Below are 20,503 nucleotides of genomic sequence, written 5' to 3'. Positions count from 1 at the left end.
TGTCCACAAACCGAGCCTCGCTCGACATTCCCCTCGATTTGCGTCACCTTAAGAACACCATTCAGCTCGGAGAGCAAGTTATGGCGCCACCTCTTAAGACAGGGTTCGGCGTCTACTCCACAAAACGAAACGCCGAGGACACTCACAAGTCGCCGATGTTACACATGTCTCAAGGATAATCTTTTACTTAGCTGTTACTGTACCTCGTCTTTCACATAATTGCTTCGATTCATGGTTTCACTGTTAGCGATAAGAGATCGGACATAGGATTTGAGGCTTTGAGACAAAACATATTACCCTCGCTGTCACTTGGCAGTCTATCACGTTCCAATACTCTTTCAAGATTCCTCAGCCTCATGAAAGTAGCAGGTTTTGCTTTGGGAATGCATCCGGTGTTCAAGCATGTCGCACTGTCTCCCGTCCGGACTGCTCTCGCCGCGAAGCAGCCGTCAGTCGCTCGAAGCTTGGCTACCGTCACGCCAGCCACCACCACATCAAGAAACCACAGAGTTGTTGTCATCGGAAATGGCTCAGCTGGTGTCGCAGTCAGCCATCAACTTCTACGGAAAGGACATTTCAATCAGGATGATATCGCGGTCATCGATCCAAGAACATGGCATCATTACCAACCGGGCTGGACATTAGTTGGAGGCGGTTTGAACGACAAACGAAGCTTCAAAAGACCAATGAAGGAACTTGTAGAGCCCCGGATACGGTTGTATGACCACCATGTCGCGGCCATTCACCCAGAAGACAACTGCCTGTCCCTAAGAACCGGTGACAGGATTCATTATGATCAACTCGTCATCGCACCAGGCATCAGGGTCGATTACGGTAGCATAAAAGGTCTTACCGAGGCTATGGACAACCCAGACAGTCTCGTGGCATCCATATACAGCTACAAACACTGCGACAAGGTCTTCCGGGATATACAGCGCTTAGAGAGAGGCTCAGCCATCTTCACTCAGCCTTCTGGCTTAGTGAAATGTGCGGGTGCGCCACAGAAGATCATGTGGCTCGCTTTGGATCACTGGAGACGAGCGGGTCTGTACAATAACGACTCGAAGAAGTCCGCGATCAAGACCATTTTCGCTACTGGACTTCCCACTATGTTCGGAGTACCGAAGTACAGCGCTAAGCTCAATCAATTGCGTGAAGAAAGAGGCGTCACAGGACTTTTTGAACATAATCTTATTGCTATCGATGGAAATATAGCGACGTTCGATCGACCACAGGGCCAGCAGCCGGTGAAGCAGCATTTCGACTTTCTTCATGTTGCGCCTAGGAATGTACCGTACTCGTTCGTCGAAGAAAGTGGACTCGGTAACGAAGCGGGCTTCGTGGATGTTGACCAGCATTCGCTTCAGCACAAGACATTCAGGAACATATGGTCACTCGGTGATGCGGCGAGTCTGCCGACTTCGAAGACTATAGCTGCAATCACATCTCAGGCGCCCATCCTTACGCAGAACCTCTTGCTCGGTCTGGAAGGCAAAGAACCGCAGTCTGAGTATGACGGCTATACATCATGTCCGCTGTTGACAGGCGACAAGAAGGTGCTTCTTGCGGAGTTCAAGTACGGCGGGGTGCCGAAGGAGACGTTCAAGAGTTGGTTTGGGGTTGACCAAGGGGCTCCTCGACGTGCTTTCTATCACTTGAAGAAAGACTTCTTCCCCTGGGTTTACGATAGATACCACGTGAAGGGACAATGGGGTGGACCGAAGGGCTGGATCAATTAGCTCGCGCAAATTTGCCTTGGATTTACCTGCTTATTGAGCCTTCTGATGATCGGCCACCCCCAAGACAGCCCCGAGATACCTGCTTTACGCGTTGATATGCTTTTGTTGATATCAAAAGTGGTGGCGCTAACTCTTGTTTGGGTGGTTCGCGAACTAAGCACGTCGCAAAAGTCCGACAGCTCGTCGAAGACCCGACATACGCAAATGCAGGAATGTCTGAATCTGACTATGGCAGATTGTGAGAAGTATGCTACATACCCCATAATAAAAGGCGTAATGCTTGATTGACCTCGTAGTTCAAAAGTCTCAGCGTGCATCATGTGTACCAGGTTCACAGATGACTGTGGTAACAGGTGTAAAGGCCACTGACATCACGACAGCTATGTCAACGGCAGCGTAAATAAATTCATCGAGGAAGAGCTCATCCCCAAGCTTTCGGAGAATTATGGAAGGAACAATTGCGCCTCAGTTCTTCTCATGCTTGTTATGTTGAGCCTTATTGACGCTGGTGTGGGTGCGAAGGAGAAACTCGCAGTAGCTGTCCTGATGTCAATTCGCGTCGGAACACTGGCCGCCTATCTTCTTTCTAGCGGATGGGAAACGGAACGATAGTGTCGGTATATGATTCCTGGCATTGGATGTAAACGTCGCGAAAGTCGCATCATTGGGGCAGATATGTACGCTAAACCCTGAAAAAGCATAGCGCACATCATGACGTAGCTGCATGCCTCACAGTGGGGATCAGAAGTACAATAGGGCGCGCGACATTGATATATTTATATGTCGAGGGATCTCCTCCGCGTTATCGCGAAGGACATGTTCTATCCCACTCCTGAAATTATGAAACGATCTCATTATTCAAAGTCATGACTACGACACGCCTCGGATCTTTTGCCGGACTTTCATCGGTCATGCTTTTGTTATTTGGAAGGCCTCTTATCACGGCACGTCCGAGTCTTGGAGAACAGGAACGAGCGGCACATGGTGCTCAGCGCTTGCGTTCCCTTGCTTCTGTTCGGCAGGATATCGAGATGAATTTCTCTTGGCCGTTCGGAATTACAGAAGCGCGACGAACTCGTCAAACCCTAAGCTACGGTTTTGGGCCGGATGGACGCACCCGCGATGAGCTTGTCTGCGTGTCTACATTCCTCTATCTTGTACCCACCTCGATATGTGCAGTGAGAATCCACCCAAGCTGAACAAGACTCTGTATCAGGACGTGGAGGTGCCGCTTTATCCGATCTCATCTTGGCAGCCAAGGCGCGCCTCCGCCCCCGTGGGACATCTCCACCTACCAAGTCCCTGAACAGGTGCCCGGATGTTGGTATTAGGAGCTGCAGACGGGTATCATGCCGGGAAAGCTGTCCTGGCACGCGACATGCCTATCAAGAAGGCGTCGAGTCGTTGCTATCGATGGCTGCGCAATGACGCGTGCCATGAGTATGATCTAAAATCAAGAGTACAGGGGGGTGCGACGACATCATTAGAAGGCTGAGTGCTACCCAGATCGTTGTGCTTCCACTGCACCCATTTCTAGCTTCGTCTTCCTGGCCTCTTTATGCAGACTTCTATATCGAACTACTTCATTGCCTCATCTCCTTGAGGGCTTCAACATATTTGCCCGCGATGAACGCCGTCCGCAAAGTTACTCGTGCAATATTTCCCCCGCCTCGCGTCGCCCCTGATGGTCGCGCAGAGTGGCCTTCGCGAACGCCATACGTACTGGCGTCCATGGGCGGAGCCATGGGATTTGGAAACCTGCTGCGTTTCCCCTCGCAGGTCTTCAACAACAACGGCATACAATGGTTCATTCCATACTTGATGGCCGTCTGCCTTCTTGCAATTCCAGTGCTTATATTGGAGGTGGCCATTGGACAGGCCTACCGTAGTGGCTGTGTCATAGCTTACAACGGCCTTGATCGGCGCTTCACTGGTGTTGGTCTCGGTATGGTCTGTGTTGGGTACGCTGTGGCTATCTATTACATCCCCATCCTTTCTTGGGTCATGGTGTACTTCCGCAGCTCATTCCGGTCGGCAGACGACTTCCCCTGGAGAGAGAATCCACAGGATTACTTCACGCACGTGGTGAACCAGGTTCCTGCCATCCCCGCAGTCTACAGCGATGACGGCAGCAAGGTCCTCCAATATGCTTCTTATCCCGGTGTTAACCTCGATGGGGAGCTCGTTGGCTGGGTTCTGTTTTCTTGGTTCATTGTTTGGATCTGCCTGTACAAAGGCATCGCCATCACAGCTCGCGTTGTCTACATTACCATCGTCTTACCCATCTTCATGACCGTCATCCTAGTTGGTCGTGGTGCTTCGCTACCCAATGCTGGCCGAGGAATCAAACTATACTTTGGCGAGTTCAACGGTGATCAGCTCGCTGCTGGCAAGATTTGGCAAGCTGCGACAAGTCAGGTTTTCTACTCTACAGGCGTCGGTTTTGGCTACTATACTGCCTACGCCTCGTACAACTCCAAGTTCTCCGATGCGGTGCAGGATGCCATGATGATTTGCAGTGCAAATGCCTTGTTCGAGTCCTTCGCTGCCTTCGCAGTCTTTGGCGTTGTTGGATACCTTGGTTTGCAGCCGGGTGTTGGTGACCCAGTTGGAACCTACACGCTTGGTTTCTACACCCTTCCCAGCGCCATTCAGGAAATGCCCGGCGCCCCGTTCTGGGCAGTCTTGTTCTTTTTGACCCTCTTCCTGCTCGGTATCAGTTCATCTTACGCACTCCTCGATGCCATGATCACAACGATTTGCGACACTCACTGGGGAAGAAAATACAAGCACTCGACCATCGCCACTATCATCACTGTCATCTCGGCGTTGACCTCGTTGTTCTACTCTACCGGGTTTGGTTACGAAGCCACCAACGCTGTCGACGCACAGATCAGTAATATCTCTCTGATCTTCGTTGTATGGGCTGAATGCGTTTGTGCTACTTCCTTCTATCGCTTTGTCGATGTCATTGGTCAAGTAGGCGCACCGTCATTTTGGCTTTACCAATGCTCGTACATTGGCGCTCAGATCATTGGCAATGCCGTTGCACATAGCGTCTCTGACAAAATTGGTGCTGGTGTTGGTTTCGGATTTTACATTGCAGGTACAATCATTGCTGTCGCTCTCGCAAAAGACCCTACGGTTCCAGCGCCACGCTTCTGGGGCCGTAACAAGCTTTTGAACCGTATCTGGTGGTTCGCCCTTTACTCTGTAAGTAAACTGCTTCACCTCGAACGTATATCTCCACTGATACAACGTAGGGCAACCAACTTGCGCGCGACCTCAACTATGTTGTGTGCGTCGGCAAGCAATGGCGACTACCTGTATTCTGGGCTCCTATCCTGCGATACTTTGCCGCTCCCGTCTTGTCCATTGTCTTTTGCTTCGCATATCCCACTTTCTACGCCACACGTGGCGATCCCTTACAAATCTTCGCTTTCATGGTCGCCCATCTCATCGTCCTGGTTGTCTTCGTTGGCTTCATCATACCGAAGAGCTTAAATGTCTTCGTGCCTCCAGAGCGACGCGATGAGGGAAACAGGCAGTACGCTCCGATGACCGTGCTCGGCAAAGACGACACAAACATTGTCGGTGGTGTTGCACCGGGGCAGGAATACGAAGCTGGTTTGCCGCCGTCTTACGACACTGACAAGGCGACAGACAAGAAGTGAGTATCGTCAGAATGGCATCTGAACGTGTTACATGTGCATTATTAGTGGAGCGGCCAATTGCAACCCCGCCTATACGTCTAGCCTAGCAGCAAAAATCTGTGTACCTGATCGCGAGATCTTTCCATTGCGCCAAATTCGCCCATCGCACTTTCATTCTTCGGTGTTACCCTTCCTCTCTCACGATCATCAGATGAGTCCATTGCGTGTCGTCAAAATTTCGTTTCAATTAGCTTGCTTCGTTCATTTGTGAATCTCGATACCCAGTATTGCGACACGCGCCTTCGACAGTGCTAGACAGCCTCCGTACTAGCTTCCATCGCTATCAAGCCAAATAGCTACTCCGTTGTAGATCTAATTGAAGTGGAATCGCCAATATCTTAGGCACGCTTTCATTCCGATACTCAAAATGCCCAAGCCGCTCCACCAATCGCTGCTGCTCCACCGATCACCAGCATCGCGCCAGTTGGCAGTGACGCACTAGGCGCCTTCCCTTCACTTCCATCAGCCTGTGTCCCGGCTTCGAGGGCCCCGTCTAGATCTTCAGTGTTTGCTGGTGTGGGTGAAGTCGTAGCTTCCACAACTGTAGCAACAGCATATAAGGGTGACGGCCACTCCCTCAACTCTGACTGCTGTATGACATTCGTAACACTAGCATATATAGTCTCTGTTCCATTGAAGAACTCGCCGTGTACTGTGATTGGAACCTCAGTCATCACGCCAGTCCATGTAGCATCAGCTTTACTAGTATACTCGGAGACAGTCTTGTGGAACGCCCATGTCTCGGGACCTTGAATCATAGTGAAGGGATCGCAGGACTTTGGTCCTGTTGTAGGCGTTTGAGCCGGCAATGCAGTTTCATAGTACGATATCCAAGCGGCAAGGGCGCTTGAGTATGAGGCAGATTTTGAGGACTGTTCGGCTGGGGCTGTTGAATCAAAATGAGCAATTTGGCTAGCAAGAAATGAGTACATGGAACATACAGTCATAGTACCATGCATCATCGGTCGACGAAGGTGCAGGAGTTGTAGTTGTTGTTTCGGGGCAGATCTTCTCGTAGGTGGTGGCTGTATCGTCAGAGCCCATCGATGTGAGGGTTGGCTCTATGTTATAGAAGAGGCGCAAATAGGTGAGATTATATTGCGCTTTAATCGTGCTCGCTAATAGCGACGCTACCAGGAGCTTGTTCATCATCACTCACGCGAGCCGACGTTCTCGTCTGAAGTGTTGCTTGGAATACTTCAGCACCACGTAAGGCGCGTGCAGTCGCAAAGCCTTCATTATATCAGATTTCTATTTATAAGGCCAAAGCCAGAGTAGGCAGCTGCCAAGGTGTTCTCGACCGGTTGGATGATGAAAGGATGCCGTCTAACCGGAAGCTTGACAAGCTTAGTTTTGAGGCGCCGGGTAAGAATAATGACATTGGAGTTCTGGCGCTAACGCGCAGTTGTTCCTACGTCCCTGGGAGGCCTAAGCGGAACAACAATTAACGGATCGCGTGCCAGCCGTATCCATGGCTTGTAATCATTTCGGCTATCAACTTCGTAAACGGACCTATCCCCGTAGTCTCTGATAATGTACTTATTTGTAACCATCGGCAGTACTGTACGCGCCCACTTTTCCTGGAATTTTCTATCAGCCCTCGACTCGACGGCTACCTTCTGGTGGGAACCGAGAGAGCAGCAATACGACGAAGCCAAGCAATGCGACAGCTGCGTTACACACGAAAGTTAGATGACTTTGACCAATCTCAGCAAGTGCAGCGAAAGCCAGTCCGAACACTGCTGTAGTCGACAAACGCGCAATATTCTCCACGAGCGTGATGCCGCTGAGCGCATCGACGCGCTCGCTGTTCGGTAACATCTGGAGGATTGATCCTTTGGACGCAGCACCCGTACCTGCAGCAAAAGGTAACAGCACAGCGACAAGGTACATTTGCCAACCTTTTGATACAAATACAGCCAGCCCAGTAAGTATTCCATCGAGCAAGAGACTGAAGCGCGCATAGAACAAATCGAATGCAAACGTCTCCTGTTCATCCGTCGGCTCCGGGTTTGGCGGCTCTTCGTTTTCCAGAGGATCAACAGTTTCCGTTACTGCGGGTGTTGGTGGTATGATATGAACCTGCACGGGTGGCTCTCTTTCTTCTTCCTCCATTTTCCTCTTCTCGCCGTCACAAAGCCACTTTCGCCCAGCAGCGACGACGCGAGGGAATATCAGCGAGAGGAAGCCACCTCTCAACGATGAATACAGGAATATCAATGCTCCATTCTCCTTGGTCCCAAAGTTGAACTCAGCGGTCGCGTACATCTGGAGGAGTACGGGAATGTAACCAGTCGCGAGAATACCTAGGAAAACGCCGATACCAAGAGTCAAGGCCCCAAATTGCATGCGCGGGCGACCATCGGGTAGTGACCATTTTTGTGGTGCAAATATACGAAGAGGGCCGAAGAATCGCGCGATGCCAGTGCTCTTGCGAGGTTTCGCATCTTCGTCTTCTTCGGGTGGTGCCATGGCCGGGAGCGAGACTGCAACGTACACGCAGCATAGCAGGAACAATGCCAAAGTCATACGGAAGGGTGTAAGTATGCCGAAGTAATCGCCAACAACACCTCCAACCAGGAAACCAATGGCACTCCCAAAGTACATGCAGCCCTGGAGTCTGCCCAACGCACCTGTCCGCCCTTCATGCTCAACCACATCCGCCACCAGAGAGTTGAGACAAAGAACGTAGCCATTGGGGCCACCAACTACTGTGATGATCTGCGAGCATTGTACGATCATGATACCCACTTTGCCGCCGTGCATAATACCGATGTTCTGAACAAGCAGACGAACAGCAGGCCAAAAGATCTGTATGATGAGAGCCGACTTGACGCCCAGGCGTTTGATGGTCCATCCAGCTACAAGTAAATTGACGAGGCCGAAAACCGTTGTTGATGATGCAAGAAGGGCAAAAGCTCGAGCCGCTCCAGCCTCAATTTCCCGTCTGGCACATATATCGGCAGCGTTAGGGTCCGGCTCATGGTGTTCGTAATACGCATCGCAAGTCAAGATTCGAAAAGCGTACAACAGGGGAACTTGGGTGATGCCGAATGTTAACGATACGAGGAACGCGCACAATAAAGCGCGGAATAGCACCGAGATGCTCTGCTTTCCTTCTCTTTCTTTTGGCTCGTCGTGTGGCAAAAGGGGTGTCGTCTCTTCAATGGCAGTGGTAGGCCTCATAACCTGAGTAACAGCCATCTTGACATCTGCTTGGAACAGTGAGGGAAAAGCTTGGTGTTGGGAAAAGTCTTATCGAGATGCGCAAGGCGAATTGACTAACGCACTGCGGAAGCTGCATCCGGGTATCGGCGGTATCGCCGCCACGCGCATCTCCAGAAATCCCTCTCCACACCGACATTATGAAGCGGGGAATGTTGCATGCCTATCGCAACGAAAAGCAGCGCGTTTTAAGAGCTCAAAGTCTGATGTCGCTGTAGATTCACATTGGACAGGTATAGGAATCAGCAATGACGTCAGCCAGCGGAATAATTCCATTCCATCCTGGATATGTCCTTATATCCAAGAAACCTACCTAACGTCGCGCGCGAACGGTACTCTTCAACGTCTCTATCATTAAAGCAGATCGATGGTACTATTCAATACCTTCCTGGTTGCTCTTCTCATCGATGCTTCTCTACCATCCTCCTTTGACAACCATGACCGAGAAACTTACCTAGGTAGCCTTTTATCTGCCGTGGTGGAGTGATAAGATCGGGGGACATCAGAGGCATCAGAGCGCTGTGTATTCAGACCATCTGTTCGCGTGTATAGTCTAATCTCCGAAGAGATGGTTCCTAATGATAGCGAGGGCATGGTAGTTATGGTTGGGAGATTTCCATGAGGTCACTCGAAATGTGAAATCGCGATAGTGAAGATTCGATTGAGATGCGATATAATGCATCTTGCATGTTGGTATACATCGCTCAAAGTGGGGTATGCCGATGCTAGTTGTGTCCACCATTTCCAAACAAAACGCCGCCTATGCCGTTCATATATACACCCAGTTCCATGCCGAAAAATGTGAAAGTCGTAGCCCCTGTCCTAGCACGCTAGCAGCCGCCGACGACCTAGACGAGGGTTCTGATAAAGGCCGATGCGAGAAAGTATTCCCATCTTCGGCAACAGTTTCGTTGTTGCAGTGCGCTTAAGCGAATTCGAAGCGCTCGTTGCAGTGAGACATCTCACGGAAGCAGTGAGGGCAGAGGTCCAAGCCTTGCGAGGTCAAGCCAAGCGCGGCTGATGCGGCGTGGAGAGTTTCGCGGGTTGATGTGGGTGCCGCGGAAGAGGCTGGGGTAGGGGCGCCAGAGGCACCAGCTGGGGTGGAAGAGACGGAGTCTGGGGATCTTGTTAACATGGACCGATGAATTGAATTTAGAGGGGAGACATACCCTTGAAAGAAGGCATTTTGATGTTAATGATGGATTGAAATTGGAAATGTGGAAGAATCACGTGTGTTGTACTGTTGGTGTTGGATGCGGTATGAGATGGACGCAGATGTGGATGATGGATCATATTCCCCAGAGCCACACATTCCTCTTATACAACTCCGCCTTCGCCATCCCTTCCCAACATGACCCTGAAAACAGTCACCAAAGAAAAATTGGCGAGCAAAAATCGTGTGCAACAAGCACCATCCCGACTTGTCCCGGGCACGTTTCGAGAATTTGCGTCGAACGACATCAAGATGATGCGCCGCGCTCGCCTCACGCGCTAAGTGGAGTGATGATAACGCGTGTGACCCACTATTAGCCGCTAGCGCGGCTGAGATTTTCAGGGCCGCAAGCTTGAGGCTCGCCATAGTGCATTTAGACATCGGCTAGAATGTAATTTTGCTTCGAAAGGGCTTCTTGTTGACCGATCTGGTGCTGGCTGAGACACGCTTGCGAAATCTTTGACTCTCGCGATACAGCGATTAGTGGCCCGGACAGATGGAAGATGAAGTTTTGCGGTCAACAGAGGTGCATCGGGAGATAGTCGGTGTAGCCACACTGGGCCTGTCGGATTTTCACATGTCAGACGTCTGCTATGGGTCGCTACGGTTTCAGACGACGTCATCGCGTTATCGTCATCGGCTGTCGCGATCTTCAGGTGCGATGCATCCACCAGCCTCGCCAACCCCTGACACTTCGCATCGCAATTAGATCACGTTAAGGTCGTATGCTACGGGCTGACCCGCTAATGTGTCTTTCCGACTTCTTTATTACACGTACTGCTTCAGGGACTTCCCTGATTAGACGAGCGCTGTGCAGTTTCCAGTCTGTTGAAGCCGGAACTGACGACGTTGGATGTTTCGTATACGGCGCAGATAGTCCCACGCCTATAACGCGGCATATGTAGGCTGTGTGTCAAGAAGAAGATGAAAACTATGCTCATTAAGGCCGCAGAAGCTTTTGAAAAGAGACCTTAATGGACAGGCATGACCGAGCGAATGTTGCATCCAAGAAAGTCTCCCACGTGATAATGCATGTGGTCAAAGATGATCGTGGGCTTAACGAGTGTCGAAATTGAGGTCGAGTTTGTTTACTTGAAGTAGTGGTTGTTCACACGCAGAGAGATGGGCACTCCGCTTTTCTAGATTTCGGTCATTCGGTATAATGATTCAACGAGAAATACACCGCACCCCGAGTTTAAGAACACATGCGCATGTAAACACGAATGCTGCTTCAGTCACAGTATATATCCTTTATACACAATGACTCCTTCCAACCCTCTCAACGCAGATTACGCATGGCCACTATGGGACAACGAACCGATTGAAGACGCCTTTGAACTTGATACCACTGGGGGCATTGACAAAGCCGTCGCGAAGAGCGTTGCGCGACCATGGCTTTTCGGCTTCAAGCCCACTAGTGCCTCTTCGAACGATAAAGCTATCCTGATTCTGGGCGGAGGAGGATATGTCGAGCTTATGGTCGGAAGAGAAGGCATTCAGGTGGCGAGGTGGTTAGCAGGCTTAGGATTTCACGCTTTCGTGCTGATCCACCGCTTCCCCAATAAGGAGACGAAGAGTCAGGCGCCGGTAGATGATGCAAGGCGGGCGTTGAGTCTGATCGAAGAGAAGAACCTTGCGCGAGGAGGTCTGGCGATATGCGGTCTTTCTTCTGGCGGCCATCTCGCTGCATCCATACTTGCGCAATACCCCACAAGCTGGATCAATCCTGATGCGAAGGGCGACCTACCAAAGGTCGAATTTGCCATTATTGGCTACGCGCCAATCTCCACGAATGCGAAGGGTCGTCAAATCATTCCGAACAAGCCAGCCCTTGAGCCACGGGAGAAGCAGACGCTGTACGATGAGATGCAGCCAGATGAGCTTTTGAGACATCCCGCACCACCGACGTTCATTGTGTATGCTGGAAACGATCCGGTTGTGCCTGTGATCAATGCATACCGGCTTGCTGAAGCTATGACAAAAGGTGGTGCGGCTGTTGAGCTTCACGTTTTCTCGGACGCGCCGCATGGATTTGCCCTGGACACTCCAGGAATGCCGGTAAGCGATTGGCCCGTTATATGTGAGAAATGGATGAAGCAGTGCGGGTTTCTTATTTGACCAACCGAAGCTGCGTAGATGGGTTCGTGTCTTATTCACCAGCATTCATTGAGGTTACATCGTACGCCTTCTTCCAAGATGGTTAGTGGACGCTATGGCGCGGACTTCCGGGGCATGGTCTTTGGGAAGGCGGTAGCTGCTATCGAGCAGAACCAATATCCAAGCCCCAAGATCGGGTTCAGCCGTTTGAACTTTGCTGTGCTCTTCGAGAGTTTGCCATATCCACTTCAGTAATTCGAAACGTTTACCACGGTCAACATAAACATTTGCAAGGAGTAAAGCGATGACACATGCGCTGAATCTGAATCTGGCGCTGTGAAGTATGTTCGACTCAAGCTGATATAGAAATCCGCATACGTGACCGAAGATAGCAATGCGATCTGCGACAACCAGGTTTTCGCAGTCTTGAATTGCCCTGAATATGGGGTAACAGCCGTACTGGGACGTGGCACGGTCCCAAGAGGTAGTGTAGTTCCTGTGTATGTCGTCTGTGAGTTGGTAGAAATCGTAACCCTGGTAATGATTATCCTCACGATGCGTTTTCGTCAAGCGGTTGAAGTGTGCCACTTCAAAACATAAATCGGTACCTATCGTATGAAGGCGCAATTGTTGCGATAGCTTGGTAGATTCCTCGATCGGGACCAGAAGAAACAAGGTCGAGGCGCACCGTTTCTCTTGATATGCCCATGTTCGACTGAACCACATATCTTGTGTGATATAGTGTAGTAGAGTGGTGGCTCCTTGAACACGCTGGTCGAAAGCACTGGTATGATCGCTTGTTTCTCTTGATATCTTAGCAAGATTCCTTTCCGTCTCTCTTTCTGCCTCTTCGAAATAGATATAAGTTACGAAACATTCAACGAGAGAATGATCGGTTATCGTGACTGACAGGATTGCGACTGTCCATTTGCTCTCTTCGTAGATGCGATGCATAATCTTCAGGTGTGACTGAATATCGGCAGAACTGCTCTGATCGATACACTCCTGATCGATCCAGAGGAACTGGCATTTACGAGATCGTGCGAATAGCATAGCACGATGGAAGACAAGTTCTGGACAGCTGATAGGTCTGGGTTCGCACATCGTATCTTCTGAGGATTTCGATATACAATATTGTGGTATTCGAGACAGACCCTTTGTAGATTGGGTATGCTTCCAGCAGTAAGACACGGTGACAAAGTCCATATCATCCTGGTGCTCTTCCGGAGTGGTAAGCCGGTAGTCGTTGTAGTTTTCATCCCCAAGCCATTGGTCGCGAGACACGGGTGTAATGAACCGAAGTCTGAGTGGTGAGTCGTAGGATACTTCGTAAAGTGCTAGGTCGATGATCCGCTCCACCTTTTCGCGAAGAGCTTCCGGAGTTTCATATACCTCTTTGAGGGGAACACGGTCGTCGCGCTGCATGTTCGAAATTGACAAGGACTGTCTGAGAGTGGATACAACGAAGAGTGTTAAAGCGTCCAGCTGGATGTACCCCTCAGCATCCCGCACTTATTGTGGCAAGTGGTAGCGTGCGGCCAGCGACAGTTGTGGTTTTCGGTGGATATTCAGCGGCTGACTTATCGAGGGGAAGTGGCATTAGTGTCGCATCAATGTTCCTGCTGCTCAGCAACGTGAAGGGGAAGGGAGTCCAGATTTGTAGACACCCACGTGCAAAGCGGGGTAGCGATATAGCGAATAAAGTGATCACATGGCTAAAGAATGCTGCTACTGGACATCTTGAAGCTACCAAAAAACGGTACATACAAAAATGTCTGTCTGCAACAGCTATCAAGTTTGTTTATTTGCTGAAAGATATGATATTCAGGATTTCATTATCTTCAATATGATATCGCAAACCTTACAATACATTACACATATTTGCATACCCGTATCTAATATTACGCCCATCTTAAAGTATCAACCCTATAAACCCAATGGAAATGTTCTTCGAGTCATCGATCCAGAAAGCATCAACTCATGTGCACTGGATATCGCGAAATCCCATTTTGAACGCCGGAATATAAATGCAACACCATGTTTGTTATCATCATCAGTACAATGATCGTCGTTTGAGTTTGTTCCTGATCTTTGTTAGCATTCTCCTGTTACAGAATCACAGTTCGCTAAAGGAATGGACTTACGTAGAACCCCAGCTCAACCGGCTCTTTGGTCTTGCCGGCTCACCACCCATCGCACTGCGCGGTCTCTCCTTCTTCTCCACGTCCTCCGTCTCAGCTGGCTTTGTTGCCTGGTTCGTCGCGCTCTGGGTAGCGTAGTACCGTGGGGTAGCTGGAGAATTACGTCTCGGGTTCGGCGGACGCACAGCCTGAGGTAGTGGCGAGGTCTTGGGTGTAGCAAAAGGTTGAGCACCGACAGGCTTAGACGCAATGGCTGATGCAGCGGTAGAAGGACGAATAGACAGGTTCTTGTCCTTGGGTGCAAGCACGCGCCTCAATTTAGACTCTTCCCTCTTGAGAGGCTCTTCAGCCCGTGTCTTCAGAGCCTCGGTGGATGTAGAATCAGCCTCCTGGTTCTTCCTGACCATCTTCTGCATCATAACCTTAAGACCCAGGCTCCTCCTACGGTTGCTCTTCAGCTCTCTCAGCTCAGCAGGTGGGACGTCGTGCGACATCAAGCTCCAGCGGTTCGATGATTCCTTTGGCGAACTCTTGCTGCGGAGGTGTCGTTGGGGTGTTTCTTGGATACTTCCTTCCCGTTCTGGTACTACCGGCATGGTTGGTAGAGTCTCCACGGGTGGCGCCTCCTCTGCATGCTTCGTCAGCGGTGGACTCAATTCTTGGATGAGTGTCGCACCACTTGAGCGAGCGGATGAACGATCAGTACGCTCCGTGGAGATGACGCGCTGCCGGGTACGTTGCGATCCAAGGCGTTCGTGATCGAGCATGAGCTGGTACTTTGTCGCTTGCAGCTCGTCGATCGATTGCTTCAAGCGTTCGATTTCGTCTTGATCTTGCGTGTGAAAGCTGGCAGCCGCATCGAGTTCGCCCTGTATGTCCTTGACGTAATGGTCTTTCTCCGCAATGGTGTTTCTGAGTAACTCCATCTCTTCGTCCTTGCTAGCGAGCGCTTCCCGTAGCTCGGACACTTGACCCTCCATGCGCTGGAAGTGTACACGGTGTACTACGCTGGGACGCGCAGTTTCCATGTCTTCAGTGACCTCTTTCTCTTGATTTAGCTGCACCCTGAAGGACTCAACTTCCTGCATTGCTGCAAACAAACGTGCATTGGCGTCGCTCAATCGCTTTTCTAGAGCAGCCACTTCAGCATATAGTCGGAGGTTATCCTGCTGAGTAGTATTGAACATGGCTTCGAGCTCGTCCTTGTCGTGTTCGTCCTCATCGATCGTTGGTAGTCGTCCTACAACGGAACCGGCCCGACTCCTGGGCTGTGGCTCCGCTTCCGCAAGTTTGACTGTGGCCTCTTCTAGCTGTTCTCGCGTCTGTGTATGCCTCTCCCGCTCCTCCTTTAAGGCCTTCTGAATTTTCTTGGCCATCTCCCATGCTCTTTGTAGCTCAGCTTGCTGGTTGACGACTTCTTCGTTGCTCTTAGTATTGGAGGCCAGTTGTTGTTGCAGCTTTGCAATGACCACGTCCTTGTCTTCTTCAACCTCCGGCGATGTTCTGCCTTTCTTGACTCGAAGCAGTCTCACTTCGAGTGCATTCTCCCCATCCTCTGATTCCCGTGGGCTTGACTGTCGCTCCATGGAGATCAGCCGCTCCCTCATCAATTTCAACTGGGCGTCTTTGACTTCCATGATAGTCTTGTGTTGCCTGGCCATCTCTTCCAGCTGGTTGTCGCGATCTTGGATGTTCTTGTCTTTCTGCTCGTTGCCCTTTCGAAGTGCAAAGAGCTCAATGTCTTTCCGATATACTACAGCTTGATGGTCCCGGCCCAAGTTTTGTTTGATAATCTTCAGCTGTTCGCGGAGGCTGGAGTATTCCGCGAAGGTCTGGTTGAGCGCATCGCGTGCGTTATGAAGCTCTTCCTTGGTGACACGGAGTTGGACTTCACGAGCCTTATGTGCTGTTTTGGATTCAGTAAGCGACCGTTGCAGTCGCAGGATCTCGCTATCTTTGGGGTCCACGGTGGTTGTTTTTGTATCGCATGCCCCTGATTGAGATGACACAGATGGCTCAATTGGCTCGAAATCTCCATCCTCGACGGCCGCTGTATTGAGATCGGGCACGATACTCGCATTGGCCTGATCAGAGCGCGTTTGGCTGCGGAGAGTTTCGGAAGGCGAGGGCGAGCGGGGTTGGAGATCTGATTCGCCGTCAGGGTTGGTAGCGCCCGCCGCTAAAACCCGCTGAAACACGTCAAACGCAACCATGACAAAAACCAGTACTAACAAGTCTCCGGCTTCGAATTGATGATTCGTGCAGCTGGCAAGTGCGACGAAGTGCAACGCGTTTGCAATAGACGTTTGATGTCTGCTCGCCCAGGTATCTGGAAGCTGGCGTGCAACGAGGAGAAATGTGCCTGGTAAGGCTGTGACGATGATCGTAGAAAGGGGCGAGTCAAAAGCAAAATCCAACACCCTGCGGCGAACGTCGATCGCAGAATCTACACCCGATGTGACCCTGAAAGCTCCGGTGTTGCGTGTGCTGCGGAGAAGTTGGTAGACGCCACTTGTGACTGGTCTGTCGCCTTGATCGACGTTAGTTGGCCGTTGTGGCGTTGGAGACGCGCAATAAAGACAAATAGACTGGAAACATACCTGATGTGGTTGTTGGCCACGCAAGCTCAGATGGGTTGCTGGCGGAACACACAGTTGACGCAGTTATTGAGCCAAGGGCGGATGACAATGTCGAAGACAAGGCAGATGGCTCCGAAGATGTTGATATAGTCTCTCCTGTGACTAAAAGAAAGCTTTGTGGTAAAGCAGGGATAGGTCCTGTATCCGTGGACAACGGGTAACGTTGATCAGTATGTTGGGCTTCGTCAAACGCTCTCAGCATTCTGGCACGAGCCAAGCTATGGAACGGTTCGGAGGTGAGACGTGAAATCGAGAGTTTGAATTAGGCGAGTCGAAGAGTGAAGCGGGGTGAGATGCCTGGGTCGCGGTGATAATAGAGTTCATTAAGGTTGACGTCAAATGCTATACGTTGGGTGTACCAGATGCAATCGCCGTAAAGATCATACCACCAGACTCCAAAAAAGACAAGAACAGACAAAAGACGAACAAGACGGGGCATTGGTGAGATAAAGGGGAAGCCCGCATAAATGCGCAGATAACATGAGGGGTTGCAGGTGCCCTGTGACGCCGTGCTCAACTCCATCTGTGATGGATATCGCAGCAAAAGTAATGGGATTCAACAGGGATCCCCGCAACTGCAGCTCACACAGCTAAATTTCGAACTGCTTAAAGCCTTCGACCAAGCCATCGCTAATCTTGGACGGTATTGCCCATACGGGCAGATAGTGCTGCACCTCATCGAAAGCAGGGATGTCGCCTGTGTTGGCGTCCGACCAGAGGCACACAACCCTTCCAGAAAGTTTCGATTGTTCTTTGGCGTTCCAAGCTACGCTAACGTTCCAGGGCTGACCGAATTCGCGATGCCACAGTCGCACTTCCCGGGCCCCGTCCGCACCGACGGGTTTAAAGCGAGAATCTGAAACCGCGCCGGCGACGCTCAATGCTGTTATGGGCGAGTCGAAAACAATGCGGCATGCGCGCGTATTATGGCCAACAACGCGTATTGTCGCTTTGTTGGAGCTGTTGCCCTTCTGGATCGAATAATCGAGCCATTTGCTGATGTATGTGTTGTTGCGGGATGACGATGTATGCGCTGGCTTCGGCACGACTTTAGCGTCAAGACCTTGCCATTCGCACTGCTTTAGCTCCTTACGCGTCGCGACCTCGGGTGTCGTGCAAATAAGCTGCTTGCCTTGCGCACTGGGTAACTCGCCAACAATGCGTTGGACATAGCCGTCCAAGCCGGTCAAGGACACAATGTTGTCGCCAGTCTCGCAATTGACCCGCTGAACGAAATACACCTTCAAGCGATGATCCCTGCTGAACGGGAACGCCACAAGGTTGTAAATGACAGTTGCCACGCAAACCAGGAACAGAAAGGTGGGGATGTGGTACGTGAAGCGGTGGATAAAAGGACCGGTTGGCGCGAGCAGCAGCACCGTAAGCCCTGCGAATGCGAGGTAGATGAACAAGGTCGAATTACCATCTGATGGCGTCTGGTAAAGGGCCGAGGTGAGAAGCAGACCAACTTGTCCAACTAAGATGATCACGATAGGCGCCAACAGCAGAAGTTGAACGATCCAGATCCAGCTCGGTAATTTGCCGCTCCACTCTTGTTCTCCAGGATACACGTTGCCGAGATCTATTTGCCGGGGTCCTTGTGCATGATCTTCACCTCCCTCGCTGATGGAGTCTCGCCTGTTGCCGCCATATCTTGTGAATCCGCGTCGATCGCCTCGTAAGAGTGAGGTGGTCTCTGTGGCGTCATCGTCTCCCACAGGACGATCATCAGACCGTGCTGCAGTGGTGCTGCCCGTAAGAGGCCTGCTTGCGGACTCTGAATTGCGTCGCGATTCACTCTCTTGCTCGAAGTGGCGAGCATATGCTGATTTGCTTGGGGCAAGGAAGAGCTCAAGGTAGGAAAGGAGGATGGCTGCGAACACTGCCGCAAAGTAGAAGAGCGCGGGGTAACCGGCAGCAATCTGGTAGTCATTCACGAACACCGTGATGATGGTGAGAAAGACAAAGGAGCCGACGAAGAGCCAAATCAAAGCGTACATACGCTGAAGTGCAGATGGTCGCATAGCATCGGCTCCTCGGGCAAGGAACCATGCGACAAAGACCCATGCCGAGAGCATCATACTATCGAGTTCGTCAGTACAAGATGAACCGGCAGTATGAACGACTTACCTCCAAACAGCAAAAGGGCTGCTATACACAATGAAAGCATTGAATCTGACTATGAGATATGCCAATGCAATAACAACAGCGGATGCGGAGACAAATATGATAGGAAAGCGAAAGAAGCCGCGCCAGCCGTAGAGGTGCACCGGATTGTCGTCGTCTGATGAATGCACGTAGGCCTTACGTGCTAATAGGTAGTTCTTGTCGGCCTTGGAAAGACCAAAAGTCAGAGCAATTAGTGTAAGAGGTGCAACAACTAGCAAAGTAACACACAAAGCGAACAGAGTATGCAGTTTGAATACAACGAAAACCCTTCCGAAGAGATCAAACCACACACCGTCACTACCAGTTCCAGCATTGACCCTGCCATTGTCGAGACTTTCTGGGCCAGTGAACTCGTCACCAGTGATGGAAGCCAGTCCAGATGTCGTGGCTAGAGCTGCGGAAAGCATGTGCCAGACCGAGTTCATTGACGTTTCGCGTGAAGAATCTTCAATCGTGTGATATCGTGCCCTTGGCTCCAAGAACGCAAAGTCCAGACCTCGCATCCCGAGTTCGCCATGGAAGACTTTGTAGTCAGTCTCGCTCCTGACCAAGCCCCTCTTGAAACCATCACCGCTCACGACTGTCCCGAAGGGATACTTGGACTTTTTGTAGAATCTAGTAACCTCGGTATCAGTGCTTCTAAATAAAGCAGCTCTGCCGCCGGCTCCCACCCCCTCAAGGTTCACGAACGTGTGGGGGATTTGAGATATCGGGTTTCGCATGAAAGCTTTGGCGCCATTTAGATAGTCTTCTTCGCCGTTGTTGAGCAGCAGTACCACAGTTCTCTTGGGCCAGTTTTTGGACTCTGTAAAGTATGAGAGAAGTTGCAAGATCGTCACGACACCGACGCCATCGTCAGTTGCACCATAGCCACTGCTCACAGAATCGTAGTGAGCATTCACAAGCACACCGCCATTTTCTGAACTACGATCAGTAGAGTTGAAGGGTTCGTCATCGTCGGATCCGCGGATAGCGACGATGAGATTGGTGCCTTCAAAGTAGACAGAGGTACTCCCGGACGAAAAGGTCGCATTGGAGGTCAAGTCATTGAACAGCTCGACTTGGCCCTCTCCCAGATCCTTGGAGCTGACGATGCTCTTGATGCGCGTAAGTAGATAATCGCGTACATCGTCGTTGGCCTGGCTGTTATAGGGATGGAAGCGGCGGGTAATGTGCTGGAGGTCGCCCCAAGCTTCGGTGAGGTTGATGCCGGCTGGCGGATTAGATGGGTAGTTTGGTACCGTCAGGTGGGTAACGAGCAGGCCAGCAAAGAGGCCCACGTAGACAACGGTGGTAAAGAAGATGACTGGCCCCGGGGTAAACGAGAAGGGATTAAGGCGGGCCATGGCAGCTCTCGTGGAGCCACGTATCTTCCAAAAGCTCTCGGTAGACGAAGATGACGCAAGACGCGGTGGATTCGGTTGTTGTAGCTATGGCGGGGCGCGTCTTGTGCATTGCATGTGATGGATCATAGCTCCAAGACGCTAGCCGCATACGTGCTTAGCAGAGAAGGAGACGCCAAGCATTATGTCACCACCATCACACTGATATTGGTCAAAGTCGGAAA

The 20,503-nt window shown here is 51.0% G+C and overlaps 8 protein-coding genes across 8 annotated transcripts; 3 read left to right on the top strand and 5 right to left on the bottom strand.

Moving 5' to 3' along the window:
• Nucleotides 1–356: 356 nt before the first annotated feature.
• Nucleotides 357–1,739, top strand: GT037_002704 (sulfide:quinone mitochondrial precursor; the record flags this gene model as incomplete). Its single annotated transcript, XM_038927751.1, has 1 exon — nucleotides 357–1,739. One exon carries the CDS (start codon nucleotides 357–359, stop codon nucleotides 1,737–1,739), a length of 1,383 nt encoding a protein of 460 aa, XP_038789029.1.
• A 1,626-nt stretch (nucleotides 1,740–3,365) lies between these two features.
• On the top strand, nucleotides 3,366–5,413 carry GT037_002703 (renal osmotic stress-induced na-cl organic solute cotransporter; the record flags this gene model as incomplete). Its single annotated transcript, XM_038927750.1, has 2 exons — nucleotides 3,366–4,952; nucleotides 5,003–5,413. 2 exons carry the CDS (start codon nucleotides 3,366–3,368, stop codon nucleotides 5,411–5,413), a joined length of 1,998 nt encoding a protein of 665 aa, XP_038789028.1.
• Nucleotides 5,414–5,814: 401 nt separating this feature from the next.
• Nucleotides 5,815–6,604, bottom strand: GT037_002702 (uncharacterized protein; the record flags this gene model as incomplete). The annotated part of the gene is made up of 2 exons (XM_038927749.1): nucleotides 5,815–6,338; nucleotides 6,394–6,604. 2 exons carry the CDS (start codon nucleotides 6,602–6,604, stop codon nucleotides 5,815–5,817), a joined length of 735 nt encoding a protein of 244 aa, XP_038789027.1.
• Nucleotides 6,605–7,045: 441 nt separating this feature from the next.
• GT037_002701 (mfs general substrate transporter) lies at nucleotides 7,046–8,656 on the bottom strand (the record flags this gene model as incomplete). The annotated part of the gene is made up of 1 exon (XM_038927748.1): nucleotides 7,046–8,656. One exon carries the CDS (start codon nucleotides 8,654–8,656, stop codon nucleotides 7,046–7,048), a length of 1,611 nt encoding a protein of 536 aa, XP_038789026.1.
• A 946-nt stretch (nucleotides 8,657–9,602) lies between these two features.
• GT037_002700 (uncharacterized protein) lies at nucleotides 9,603–9,862 on the bottom strand (the record flags this gene model as incomplete). The annotated part of the gene is made up of 2 exons (XM_038927747.1): nucleotides 9,603–9,793; nucleotides 9,847–9,862. 2 exons carry the CDS (start codon nucleotides 9,860–9,862, stop codon nucleotides 9,603–9,605), a joined length of 207 nt encoding a protein of 68 aa, XP_038789025.1.
• Nucleotides 9,863–11,150: 1,288 nt separating this feature from the next.
• On the top strand, nucleotides 11,151–12,008 carry GT037_002699 (uncharacterized protein; the record flags this gene model as incomplete). The annotated part of the gene is made up of 1 exon (XM_038927746.1): nucleotides 11,151–12,008. The coding sequence occupies one exon, from the start codon at nucleotides 11,151–11,153 to the stop codon at nucleotides 12,006–12,008; it is 858 nt and encodes a 285-aa protein (XP_038789024.1).
• A 54-nt stretch (nucleotides 12,009–12,062) lies between these two features.
• Nucleotides 12,063–13,412, bottom strand: GT037_002698 (uncharacterized protein; the record flags this gene model as incomplete). The annotated part of the gene is made up of 1 exon (XM_038927745.1): nucleotides 12,063–13,412. One exon carries the CDS (start codon nucleotides 13,410–13,412, stop codon nucleotides 12,063–12,065), a length of 1,350 nt encoding a protein of 449 aa, XP_038789023.1.
• Nucleotides 13,413–14,040: 628 nt separating this feature from the next.
• On the bottom strand, nucleotides 14,041–20,282 carry GT037_002697 (endoplasmic reticulum metallopeptidase 1; the record flags this gene model as incomplete). Its single annotated transcript, XM_038927744.1, has 5 exons — nucleotides 14,041–14,071; nucleotides 14,132–16,658; nucleotides 16,729–16,985; nucleotides 17,371–18,849; nucleotides 18,898–20,282. The coding sequence occupies 5 exons, from the start codon at nucleotides 20,280–20,282 to the stop codon at nucleotides 14,041–14,043; spliced, it is 5,679 nt and encodes a 1,892-aa protein (XP_038789022.1).
• Between the last annotated feature and the right edge of the window lie 221 nt (nucleotides 20,283–20,503).

The sequence above is a fragment of the Alternaria burnsii genome, assembly GCF_013036055.1.
Source record: "Alternaria burnsii strain CBS107.38 chromosome Unknown 746, whole genome shotgun sequence".
NCBI lineage: Eukaryota > Fungi > Ascomycota > Dothideomycetes > Pleosporales > Pleosporaceae > Alternaria > Alternaria burnsii.
Note: the sequence above shows the minus strand (reverse complement) of the source record. Positions and strands in the feature narration are given on the sequence as shown.